General features: G+C 41.4%; 1 protein-coding gene across 2 annotated transcripts; it reads left to right on the plus strand.

Annotated features, from left to right (window-relative positions):
* The first annotated feature begins 3,291 nt into the window (after window positions 1–3,291).
* Window positions 3,292–12,653, plus strand: LOC117470209 (TRPM8 channel-associated factor homolog). 2 transcript variants are annotated; one of them, XM_034114879.1, is made up of 12 exons: window positions 3,292–3,440; window positions 3,659–4,324; window positions 4,431–4,647; window positions 4,868–5,153; window positions 6,999–7,300; window positions 7,627–7,798; window positions 7,998–8,092; window positions 8,616–8,826; window positions 9,375–9,611; window positions 10,863–11,086; window positions 11,255–11,368; window positions 11,776–12,653. In XM_034114879.1, exons 2-12 carry the CDS (start codon window positions 3,678–3,680, stop codon window positions 12,016–12,018), a joined length of 2,748 nt encoding a protein of 915 aa, XP_033970770.1. In that variant the 5' UTR covers window positions 3,292–3,440; window positions 3,659–3,677; the 3' UTR covers window positions 12,019–12,653. The 2 variants fall into 2 exon arrangements, with proteins under 2 accessions (XP_033970770.1, XP_033970769.1); XM_034114878.1 differs by having other exon boundaries at window positions 3,315–3,440; window positions 3,629–4,324.
* The last annotated feature ends 295 nt before the right edge of the window (window positions 12,654–12,948 follow it).

The raw sequence follows: 12,948 nt of genomic DNA on the forward strand, positions 1-12,948 counted from the left end.
ATATGTGAGGATCAAAAATACATATGTAAAACTTTTTTCTGTATTTGGATTTTATTTACATGTATATGAAACGGAACACATTTGTGTGTGCATTGAAAAACACAAGTGTGGATCCGGAAATACAAGTGTGAATCCTTTTGCGGATCATGAAATACAAGTGTGAATCCTATTGTGTGCATGTGTGTATTATGAGACTGTTCTGAGCCCATACAACTACGCACACATACATAATCTCGGCTCGCGCAGCACGCTCACAGGCATAGATTGCGCAATAATGTATTGCGCACCTTGCATATTGTCATTCAAGAGATGCGTAGTTCTTTTGGAAAACATGTTTTTCTTTTAGCCTATTTACCTCGCTAACGTAAATAATACTCATTACATTGACACATGCATTATTTGTGATTAAAATAATGGTATTTGGTAATGTATTAGCGACCCCCACAGATGTATGATTTCACTGCGTCCGTGGGAGCGCAGACCCTCCTTAAGGGAGCTCAACTCCCATTGGCTCACACATAACTCAAACCCTGATTTGGCGGCAGGTCAGCCTTTAGTCAGCCACTAATGTCGCGGTTTTTACGGGGGGTCAGGAGGCTGCGCCCAGTAGTGCACGCCTCTGCCCCGCAGTGGGACCTGCCGCTGGTGCTCGAGGCTCTGGTCACAGAACCATTTGAGCCTCTGGAGCTCTCCTCCCTGAAAGCACTGTCGTGGAAGACAGCGTTGCTACTTGCCTTAACGTCAGCCAAGAGAGTGTCCGAGTTAACCGCTCTATCGGTGCACCCGAGTTGCTTGTTGATCGGGGGTGACCGGAGCGGGGCGACACTCAGACCGAACCCCTCCTTTGTGCCCAAGAGCCTAAGGAGTGTGTTCAGGTCGAGGGCTATTCGGTTGGGGGGCTTTAATCTTCCACCCCATAGTGGGGCTAGGGAGGCTAAATTGCACCTCCTCTGCCCGGTGCGTGCGCTAGCATGTTATGTGGAGCCCACGGCTGCCCTTAGACGCACTGAACAGCTGTTTGTGTGCTTCGGGGGTGGGGTGACTGGGAAAGCCCTGTTCAAGAAACACCAGGCCCCTTCTTAACGTTTTATCTCTTGGACATGTCTGGCTCCTTTTCATTCTGTGCTTGCTGGGGCAACACAGGACTGGTGAGGAGGGAGGGGGGTTGTGGGTCAGTGGGCATCTGACCCCCTCCCCGGGCGTAATAAGCTTACGTTTCCCCCAGGGGGACGTGGCGCGCACTGGGCCCATAAGGGGCTGCTTTAGGGCAGGAGGGGGGAGCCCTCCATGTCATAGTCCATACACGCTCTTCGCGAGGTAAGCATGTCTGAGTGTGGGACATGGGGCACTTGCGCTCTCCCCGTGCTCCTTAGGGACTCGGGAGAGGTGGTGCATAGTGAGCCCATACGGGGCTGAGGACTCTCTCCGTCTGCCTATGGGCGGAGGGTGGGAGCCCTCAGCGCTGTTTTCCGAGCACACCTTCGCGAGGTAAGCGCGTCAGAGTGTGCTCTGTCAGCCGCAGCCCCAACTTCTCCACGGTTACGACCGAGGGAGAGGTGAGTGAGGCGCAGCGGCAGCTAACCAGAAAGCCGGTCAGAGACAGTGAGATGGAACAGTGTTATTGTGGGAAGACAGCGCGTGTATACATCGGGGCTCCGCCCACTGTACCCATAGAGTCCAGTAGAGGGCGGAGCCTGTGAGAGATATAACGAGGGGTTACGTATGGTAACCCATGTTATATAAGCACAGGCGGAGACCTCTACTTGGGGGCCCTGTCTGTCCTATGCTGCTCGCTGAAGAGAAGTGTAGGATAACGGGAACGGGAGGCGTGGCCGCCTTATATATGGTGGGCTTGTGCACGCATTCAGGTAGGCCCACCCCGGGGCCGGCTACGTCTATAGAAATCTCAGTAGGTGAATGCTTGCATGATAAGGTAGTGCCCATAGAGTCCAGTAGAGGGCTCCGCCTGTGCTTATATAACAAGGGTTACCATACGTAACCCCTCGTTTTTACAATATACAGACAGTTATTCATAGGGTAAGTATGTAAGAGTGTTATCTTTATAGTACTTTAATTGATTGTTTTGTCCGATAATCTAATAATTGTATAATTTCTGGATTTCTTAAAAAAAATAATGGAAATAGGAGTTTATGGTTTGAGTGTTTTATTTGGGTGTGTCTTCTAATTCCTCGGAAATAAATCATCGGTAATATAAATGATAATTATAAGTGATAAAACGCAGATAGCAAAACAGTACAGTAAGTCATATAACCGTTGCTTAATTTCTGAGGAATTAAAAACAGACCCTGGGATAATGAGCCGATAACAGGAACTAATGTGATATCTCACAAACTTTGCAAACTAAAATGTTCTCTTTTGTCTTGGAAATAAAACAATTGAAACCATAAATTGCTGTTTCCAGTATTTTTCTTGACATTGGAGTAACTGTCTGTATATTGTACACAAAAAAAGGTGGGCATTGATGGTACCGGATAAGCATTCAGGTATTTGGCAAAACTGAAAGACAGATTCCTCAGGTGTGATAAAATAGGACAATATGTTCCTTATATGGTTCCCATTTCAACCTACCACACTGATGAGTACTCTGGCATGTTAAAATAAGAGGACGTACTGTATCTATGTTATACAGCCTGACATTATAATTTCAACAGAGAATGTATTTATGATTAGAAACAAGCATGGAAATACAGCCGCATATAAAGACTTCCAATTTGCATGTTGTATGCTTAGACACATATTAAACTTTATCATTAAAATATATGGGCCAATAAAATGATACTGCACTGCTGAGTGACAAACACATTCTCATTGTCAATGTACTGTCTTTTGTGGGGTTTAAATATACAGGCGGTTACAGAAAGACAAATGTTCTCAAAAAGGTGAAAGTAAAGGGGGGAGTTCAAGTGTGTATTTTAAGCTAATGGATCTACAGCAGAAATGTATTTGTTAAATTAATTTGAGCCATCGAGAGATTAGGTAAGGCCGTGGAAAAGAGTGATGAAACCATGAGGACGAGGTTGAGAATGAACAAGCAATGGAGCACACATGAACACAAAAACAACTTGTGTTTATTAATGTTTCTCTAGATTTTATTTGACCAGTCAATCCCTTACCATAAATTGGACCATGGTGCAAAGATCAGTAGATAAAGTCATAATAGTTAAACTATGTTTCAGGAAACAAGATGATGAAAAAACTGGGCATTAGCCTGTAAAAGAAAAAAAGGGAAAAGTCCGCACAAGGCGAAGGGGCAGTTGCATCTGATCTCATCCATCCTATAATCCAACCCTCTTCCTTGCTAATGGCTCACCCAAGTCCCTCCTCTTATTTGTTCTTTATCTTCTCCTTTAAATTCTTCCTCCTGTCCTGTTCTCGATCAAATTATAGGACCAGGCAACCAAATCAACTTTCAAATAAAGGTCAGTTTTTGCTTTTCTGTAGTGTTAGAATGATTTTCTGTAGTGTTTGTATTGAATTAAGAAAATTATGGATGAGGAACGGCTGATTTCCGTTCAATTCTGAACTAATTGATTGCCCTTTGTATTAAATAACCTTACTGTTGACATTTTTTTTTAAAGCATTCAGAATACTCTTTTTATTCTCACAGCTAACACAACTATTTACGTCCAAACTTTAGAGCTTTAATCCTTCATACCATGAGCACCAAAACCACAAAGTCCTATCATGAAGGGGCCTACCTGTCCCTGATGAAAGGCTTGAAAGAGCTGGACCTCAATGGCCCGTGTGTTCCCTGTGACCTGGTGCTGAATGGAGACCATGCCTTTCCTTTAGCAATCGACAGCCAAGGCCAGGTCTTGATGGCAGCCTCTCGGTACGGCAGAGGAAGGATTGTGGTCCTCGGTCACGAGGGCTACCTGACCACTTTTCCTGATCTGGTAGAGAACGCTGTGACCTGGCTGAGAGGAGAAGGATCTGACAACCTCACTGTGGGGGTCAACAATTATGTCAAGGCTGTCGCTGATAACCTCATCAAATCTGGCTTCAAAGCCAAAGTTGTTGGGTCCTTTAGTGACAGTAGGGAAGTTGGTGTCTATGTGACAGATGCCTATGGCGTGGAAGCAGGCGCAAAAGATCTGGTGGCATTTCTGAAAGCTGGAGGAGGAGTGCTGATAGCAGGTCAGGCATGGCACTGGGCTTCAACCAAGCCAAAAGAGAACACACTGCTACAATTCCCAGGGAATAAAGTGTCTGGTGTGGCAGGGATCTACTTTACTGCGCATTGTGGGAAGGTAGAGATCCTGCCTGTCTACCCTCAGATCCCATCCTCATGGATCACTTTACGGTCAGTTAATACTCCTCTTCCATTTCACATTAGTGACTAGTGAAACATTTTCTTCTCCTGCTCCAACCATCTCCTTCTGTGTCTCTCTACCCCCTCTGTCCTGCAGTGTTCGTAAAAATGTTGAGGAAGACCTGAAGATCTTGCTCCAGGGTGTTTCAGAGTTTGACCTCACCGATGATATATTTGGTTCTGAGGCACTGGTCCATGGCCCGTTAGCCTTCCCCATTGGTACCACTGAGGATGGACGGCCGTTTCTTGCAGGAAGCTACTATGGACGGGGGCGGGTTGTTGTGATAACACATGAAGCGCCTCTGACGTCACATGTACAGTCTGAATTCTTGATTATTATTAGAATGCTGTCTTTCTAAGTTCAATTGAAAACAAGATAAAAACTTTGCTACAGTATGTCAAGTCATTTCCTTTGTATGATCTTAACTTAATCACTGGAAGTTTGGTTTCTGCAGTGTGCTTATTAATGTTTTTTGCCAAACCATTTTCCATGAGTAAATACTGTCTCTTTTGAAATAACGTGTTTCATTACAGCAACTGGCTCCTTTCTGGAAAAATGCCATCGATTGGTTGGACCAAGGCAGGAAGGGGGTCATTGGTGTTCAGCCTAACCACAATCTTCTCAGCAAGTCAGGGTTAAAGTACAAGGAGACGGCGTTCAGGACAGACCTGAGCGTATTTGTGTGTAGAGCGTACGACAATCAGCCTGTGGAGGAGATCCAAGACTTTGTAGCAGAGGGAGGAGGCCTGCTGATTGGTGGGCATGCATGGTACTGGGCACAGACACATCCTGGAAAAAACCCAATAACAGATTTCTCAGGTATGATAATGTGCCATAATAATTGTACTGTTTCCTATTTCAACCCACTGGCACTAACAAGATGGCATTGTTTGAACCCTGTTTGCTTTGACACATATCAGACACAAGCATGCAAATGCTGCCCCACATAATTACTGATACAGTGCATATTTCAATGCCTCAACAGTTATCAGGCACAGACATATAAATACAAATCAACATAATGACTTCTACAGAGCTAAGGGAGAAACACATTTGCTGTTTCAGATAACTAGATAGATAGATATATAGATAGACAGACAGATAGACAGACAGACAGACAGACAGACAGACAGACAGACAGACAGACAGACAGACAGACAGACAGACAGACAGATAGACAGATAGACAGACAAACAGATAGCAGCAACTATGTACATATCTACAGTATAAATGATGTGAACCACAAGAATACTCAATATAAAATGTTCTAGATATTTTAGACTGTTACAATATATTACAGTAACATATATTAATATGGTAGTATATAAATTACAGTTGTGTAAAGCGCAGTTGTGCCAAAATGTTCATGGTTGTTCATGGGAGGAGGAACCAAAACGATGTAGCAGTGAGTTCTCTGCCAGCCAGAGGTGAGTTATTATAAAGTGTTATGGCAGTAGGCAGGAATCTGCCTGGAATCCTGTATCTGTCCTTGTGACAGCGGAGCTGGAGCTGTCTGTTGGAGAAGGAGCTCCGCTGTCTGTCCAACTGTTGGAGGAGAAGTTGGGTGGGGTTATCCATAATGGACAACAGTTAGTACAGGAAGAATCACAAAGGTGGGGTTTTAAATACAGATAGTTAGCCAGGAAAGGACACATGTTCGAGTAGAGTTGAATGCAAAAAGGCGGGGCTGATATATGGGACCATATATTTTAAGCTGGTGGAACTGCGTCAGAAAAATAAAAATGTAATTGTTGCAATAAATTTAGCCGGTGTGAATGTCAGTCAGGCAGTGGAGAACACTAATGACACCATGAGGACAAGATGGGAATGACAGAATAAAAGTTATCAGACACATCAGTCAAATCAGACTAGGTAGGGTGTCATTTCAATGCAGCAGGTCTAATATCCGTGTTTATCAGTACAGATCTTTGTTTAAGAATACACATTCTGGGGCCACTTGGACATGCTTTCAGTGATGAATCATGGGGTTTTAAGGTGTTTAGTTTCTGAGTCAGGTGTTATACTTCTAGAGTAAAATCCGGTGTTACCTGGGTCAGTGATTACGGTCTGAGCATTCTCAAAATCCTCCTTGATTCTGCGGTACCTCATAATCACTGTAGGAGAAAATATTGAATAAAAATGACCAGGAACTTATTTCACAGAAATTAAATCAGTTAAAAATGTTTTATCTTCTTTCCGTCTATTTCCCATTTAGCTATAGAAGGTTTAAGAAAGTTTCATTATTGCTATTCTGTTGTTATATTGCAACTATTTTGGCCATTGCTGCCAATTGATAGCACATCATGCTGTTGACAGTGTCTTTGTCCTTTCTCTCTTTGGTCGGTTTTTGTTGGCAGCATTTAGGATTAATTATCCCAGGTCCCTCTTTAAAAAAATAAACATTAGTTTGCAATGTTGGGTTTGGTTTGGTTTTCCATGGGTCTGTTATGGATCAGTGGAATATCTAGCCAAATCAATGAAACCATGCTGCTGCTTTACTGTATACTGACATGTTACAGATCTCTGATTAACTTACATTTAAGTTATATCATTACCACTTTGGTTATATGGGGATTCTTTTTGACACAGCCCATCAAACCCTGACTATAAAAGCTGGAGTATTAACCCATTAAATTAAGACATGTTTGTTGAACTGTGTTTCAGGAAACAAGATCCTGAACACATTGGGCTTGAGCCTTATGGCGGCAACAATTCCAGGAGGTTCCTACAAGGCTACTGTGCCCAGCCATGAAATGACGTACACCTGCCACTTTCGAAACCTCCTACGCAGCTTTGCTGGTCATGTTACACAAGGCAAAGAACTCTCCAAGCATGAGGGAAAACAACTTGAAAAACTGGGCCTGGAGTGCAGCAACTTCCTGATGATGAAGTCTTATGACAGCTACTCCTACACACAGGTGCTGTCCATCCTCACTGACATTGTGAAGAAGTCCGGCATGCCACAGGTGGGCTGATTTAATATTTCACATGATTGAGTTTAGTATGTGTAAAAAGAGGGATGCTGTTTGTTATTATTTATTCAAGTAACAATTCCTTTTAGGGATATAGTCCATTGTTTTGGTGCATCTACGCAGTCGAACATGTAAAAGTAATGAATATACTGTTTAATATAAATAATTCTAAAACAATATTCATATTATATCAGAATATAATATTTAGAAGTTAACAAATGTTGAATAGTGTGTGGTGCCAGTGAATCGGAGATCAGTGTCTTGGCTATTGAGAGAACAGGATTTGTGAAATGGATATGTTTTATTATTTTTATTTTAAGGTGAGTGAGGAAAACCCTGTAAAGAGTCCAAAAGACCACTTGCTCCTCAGATTGGGGAAAGAGGTCTATGATGTATCCCCAGATCCGGAAGCTCTCCTTTCGTACCTTATCAAGGATAATCACATGCCTTTCGTCTATAACCGAAAGCTGAGGATAAGCACTATCACAGCAGGTCAGACCACACTGTTGTGAAAAAATGTAACATAATTGTGAGATAAACTTGCAGACCTTTACTTCGTCTGTATTTAATATAGAATGTAGCATGTAGTGCTGTGTTTTTGATATCTTTGAATTTAAATAATGATGGCAGATTTTGTTCTTGTTCATGTCCTACATGCACTATAACGTTTGCTGCTCTTTTTGTGTGTCAGATGAGAATGAGTGGATCAGTACAGGTCTGTACCTCTCTCCTGGTATGAAGACAGAGATGATCCTACCAGCAAACATCGTCAACAAGAACTGGATGGTACAGTACATAAATCATATAGTTTTCATGTGTTTGATGCAAATTTAGAACATCAATTCAGGTCCACTCTTATCAATAATGCCCCAAATCACAGATTTTCCATTGAGAGCAATATAATCTTTGAAATGACAACACTCTCTAAATATTTATATTAAGTAAAATGTATTAATATTATATGCATATCTATGTCAGACATATCAACAAATCAATTTTGCAATCAACATCTGCAACATTGCAAGGCCTTTTATTAATTGTTATCAGGTTAAAGAGATCTTTTGGGCCTTGATAAGTAGAAGTTGCTGTAATTTGTTGAGAATACAAGGTTATGGTTTATGTGAAAGGACCAAGGAAATTAGATATTTCTGTTCTCACATACGGTCCTATAATGCGGCCATTGATTTATGCTAGAATAGCCCATTTTGTGTCCAATGTAGGGTGTTCTTCAACTGAAAAATGAAACTACAGCACAGCAGACTTTATAAAGAGGTTTTCAAAGCAGCAACATGTTCTATATCTCCCTCAGATCCAGATAGGTTGCCAAACAGACTACTTGCCTCAGGATGAGTTGAAGAGAGCAAGATCTGTGTGTGAGCTATTTCCTGTCACAGCAGAGAAGATGCAGGTGTGGAACCTGTGGGGGGGACTCATCTACCTGGTGGCTCCACCCAACACAAAGGTGGAGGGGGCGGAGGTCATGGTGCAGATTGCTATGCCTGCTCCTTACTACAAGTCTGGTGAGTGTGTGTTAAAATCTGCCCGTGCTCTTCAGATAAACGTATTGACATCATGATGCAGTTTTGCTGCTTGCAGGACTAGGGTCCTCTCTAGTTTATTCCTCACAAAAGATTTAAAGCCTATAACTGGATGAATCTTTTAGGGGCAAAATGTTCTGTTAGGTCGCTGTTGACCCCATTCAGTTTAAACCTTAATGGTAGTTTTGATACACAAAAAAAGTCTAATTTAATTAAATAAATAATGTACTCGACGATTCAAAAGTTTTGAAGTTCCTGCTAAAAAAGCATGATAACATGAGATGAAAATACTACTATATATTTGTAATTATCTTGCTTTTAGGTTGTAGAAGTTGTCCTCTTAACAATAGATAATATATTGTATGATTAGTTTGCAAACATAGGTGTAAAGTATTCTCTTTTAAATCATAAAGCTTTTGGCCCCCATACTTCCTCTAATCTTTCCCCAATGGATTATTTGAAAAATAATCACAATCTTGCAAAGCCATTTTTTTTATTTCACCTCAACACCAATCCTGTTTTCATTTCAGGTGTCACAACAGCAGCTGATTGGTTGTCGCTGCGCACAGCTCCAGCACCCTGGGCAGAGTTTGAGTTTGACAACATCATCCTTACCGTACCATCAGATGTTGTTAGAAAGTTGGAGCGTCCTGATGAGGTGGCAGCGCTGTGGAATGACATCATGAAGGGCATTGCAGATCTGGCTGCTAAACCAAACACATTTTCCCGCAAAGAACGTTTTGTGGCAGATGTGCAGATTTCTGCTGGTTAGTGTTTGTGCTGTCACATTCTCACATATTCAATTGATAACTTTGCTGCATGTGTTGTAAAAGATGAATGACATTTGTGTTTTTTTCAACCCATGAACTGTGATTGAATACAAAGAAAACTAGGGGTGGGGGAAATCAACGATACAGCATAGTATCGCGATACTTTGCGTGGAGATATTGTATCGATACATGGAAGCCAAGTATCGATATTTTATTATATAAACTGAAGCATATCCATCCGAAAGATGGTCGTACACTTGACCAGGGCCGCCCCTCCCCACTTGCAGATCACGCAGACTGTGTGGGGCCTCACCTTGCTGAGGGGCCCTCATATTGTGGACGATCTATGTGCGAATGCGGCGCAATTAATCTTATGCGCAAATGCGTTTCACAGTTTCAGTTTCCCCGCTGCGAGGCTCCGGCGCTAACAGCTCCGGTGATCCACTAGCACTCCTTAACAAAAACAATGCCATCTCCTTTTCAGGTTCAAAGAACACAAATTAGGTTATTTACATAAACTATTCATATTGCAAATCCAAATTAAAGTTTTGGTGACAATTGCTTTTTCAATCCACTAGATGGTGTTGAGCTTGTTCTTGTGGGTCATGGCCATGGGTAAAGTCAGTGGGATTGGCAGGAAGTTAGTCAAAACAAAGATGGAGTCAACGGAGAAAGAAATCAGAAATGCGACGGTCGCGTTTTAATCAAAGGTGTGGAATTATTTGGGATTTTTTAACCAGGAAGGGAAGAAGGACATGGATATATGACGCATGTGATTTGCAATATTGCAGTATATCGTATCGCAATACTTAGCATATCGTAGAATCGCAATACTATCGTATCGTGGCTTAAGTATCGTGATAGTATCGTTTCGTGGGGAGCCTGGTGATTCCCACCCCTAAAAGCCAGCATGCATTAATTAACAGGATAGAATTGCATTTTATTGATTGTAATTTTGATAGTAGCCAGGATTAATGGCGTAAATATTGTTATGTAGTTTCCATTTGATGTAATGTCTGCATTTCTACATAGTATTTTTGATCTTGTGTATTGTGTTTGGGACACACATGATTCAGAAATGTAAAGGCAGTGATAATGTACTTTAGTTATTACTATCTTAATGAACTGCTATGGCATGCATAAGACATAAGCTCATCACAGTGAATTACAAAATGTACAATCTCTCCAAATCTTTGTGTAGATATTTTGGAAGATACATTCCTGTGTTACTTATTCCTCTTGATTCAGGTTGGATGCATGCAGGCTATCCCATCATGATACACACAGATTCAGCTACAGAGCTCTTCAGACCAGATTCTGCCAAGACTGCAGGCCTGTGGGGAGAAGTTCATGAACTGGGACACAACCAACAGAGAAGCTGCTGGGAGTTCAGACCACACACCACAGAGGCCACATGCAACCTGTGGTCAGTGTATGTGCATGAAGAGGTGCTGGGGCTCAAAAGAGAAAAGGTATGAAGAAGGATATCATATATCAGTATTTTCAAACGTATGACCAAAGGCCCAATAAAGCTACATCTCTAAGAGTATTATTGTATTGAGAGACATTTTCATATTAGAGTTCAATCTCTCTTGTTATTTCCTACTTGTAATAAAATGACTTGACTGTGTTCAATACAGGCTCATCCATCGATGATCTTGACAAATCGGAAGAATACTGTAGATAAGTATGTTAAGGGAGGCAAGAATCTCAGCGACTGGAATGTGTGGACGGCCCTGGAGACATACCTGCAGGTGAAAGAGAGTTGATGTGTTTTACAGTACATTATGTGGAAAAAATATGCTTGGGTTAGATGACATTCAACATTCATTCAGAATGGGAATGCTAAACAGCTTGAAAATGCAAAGAAGTAGATGCAATAGAAAAAGAAAACTGTTGATATTACCATTTTTGGATCGGATCCAATGTGATTGGTCTGGTAAATTTACCAATTCAAGGCGATTGATCCTCTCCATTCATACTCTACAGTGCATGCTAACATTTGCATGTTAATGGTAAACTAAGGTTTTGGACTGATTGACCACGCCACGGTTTATCCGTCAGCACCATCATTGTTTAGATAAAATGCTTGTGAGGATTCTTCTATTTTATGAAAGTTAATTGTTCTACTTTTTCATAAACTCTATTTCCTTCCATGTAGCTCCAAGAAAGGTTTGGCTGGGATGCCTTTAAGAAGGTGTTTGCTGCCTACCAACAGATGAGCAACTTTCCCAGCGAGAACGATGCAAAGATGAACCTGTATGCTGAGACCTTCTCCCAGACTGTGGGGATGAACCTGTCTGCGTTCTTTAAGGCCTGGAGCTGGCCCATCGACAGAGCCACTGAGGAGATACTCAGCAACATGCCTCCCTGGAGCGACCACCCCATGGTCCAGTATGACTGAACTTCCAACTGCAGCGGAGTTCATTCCAGAGCGATTTGTGTTATAACTGGCATTCATTTGGGTAACAGGGTTTATTGTAATAGTTGTACTAGTGATTTAACCTAATAGTGAAACGATGATAATAACTAAACTCAAATTGAAAAAATATATTCTTCATAAAAAATTTAACAGATTACAATTACACTTCTATGATTATTCATGAAAGCTCTAAAACATGTTGACTCCCCCTTGCAGCTTAAAGCAGTTTAATACAGCTGGTTAGTCTGTAAATCACAGACACTCCATAGAGCTGTAGAGATGGGTGATTATTATCTTTATATTCATCATTATGAGCAGATACTTTTTACTTATGCAGATTAATGTGGCTCACTGTCAATAAAAATGCAACAAAATAAGCAGCTTTATCTTTTTCAGCAACAATAATACAATTGGTAATTGTTTCATTAGATTTAAGGCACTATTATGAAAGCCACCTTAAGTACTTAATTCAGGGTCATTTAACTCAAATACCATCAGAGATATGTTTCTTGTTGGGATCAGTAAGATGTGTATTTCATTGATGGATTTCTTTATAATAACTTCATATTTTCCAGTTGTATACAATTGATGACAAATAAACAGTTATTTCATCCCTGTATTGATTTGGACTCATCTATTGTTGGTTGAATGAGAATACTAATAAGGAAAATGTCAATTTTAACCTTTGTGTGATGTTTTGGTCAAATTTTAGATTTTTACCAGTGCCTTGGCAAATTCTCTCGAAAAATGTGACCCGTCTACAATACTGAGACATTTAAAACACACACAAACTCACTCAGTCACTCACTCAGTTGCTCACATAGTCACCACACACACACACACACACACACACACACACACACACACACACACACACACACACACACACACACACACACACACACACACACA

The sequence above is a fragment of the Trematomus bernacchii genome, unplaced genomic scaffold (assembly GCF_902827165.1).
Source record: "Trematomus bernacchii unplaced genomic scaffold, fTreBer1.1, whole genome shotgun sequence".
NCBI classification, from domain to species: domain Eukaryota; kingdom Metazoa; phylum Chordata; class Actinopteri; order Perciformes; family Nototheniidae; genus Trematomus; species Trematomus bernacchii.

Bases quoted from the DNA above. Each gene is read 5' to 3' on its own strand.
- LOC117470209 (XM_034114879.1), top strand. From the start codon at position 3,678: ATGAGCACCAAAACCACAAAGTCCTATCATGAAGGGGCCTACCTGTCC. The intron at 4,325-4,430 runs GTCAGTTAATAC...TCTGTCCTGCAG, and splicing joins TCCTCATGGATCACTTTACG to TGTTCGTAAAAATGTTGAGG. The intron at 9,612-10,862 runs GTTAGTGTTTGT...CTCTTGATTCAG, and splicing joins AGATGTGCAGATTTCTGCTG to GTTGGATGCATGCAGGCTAT.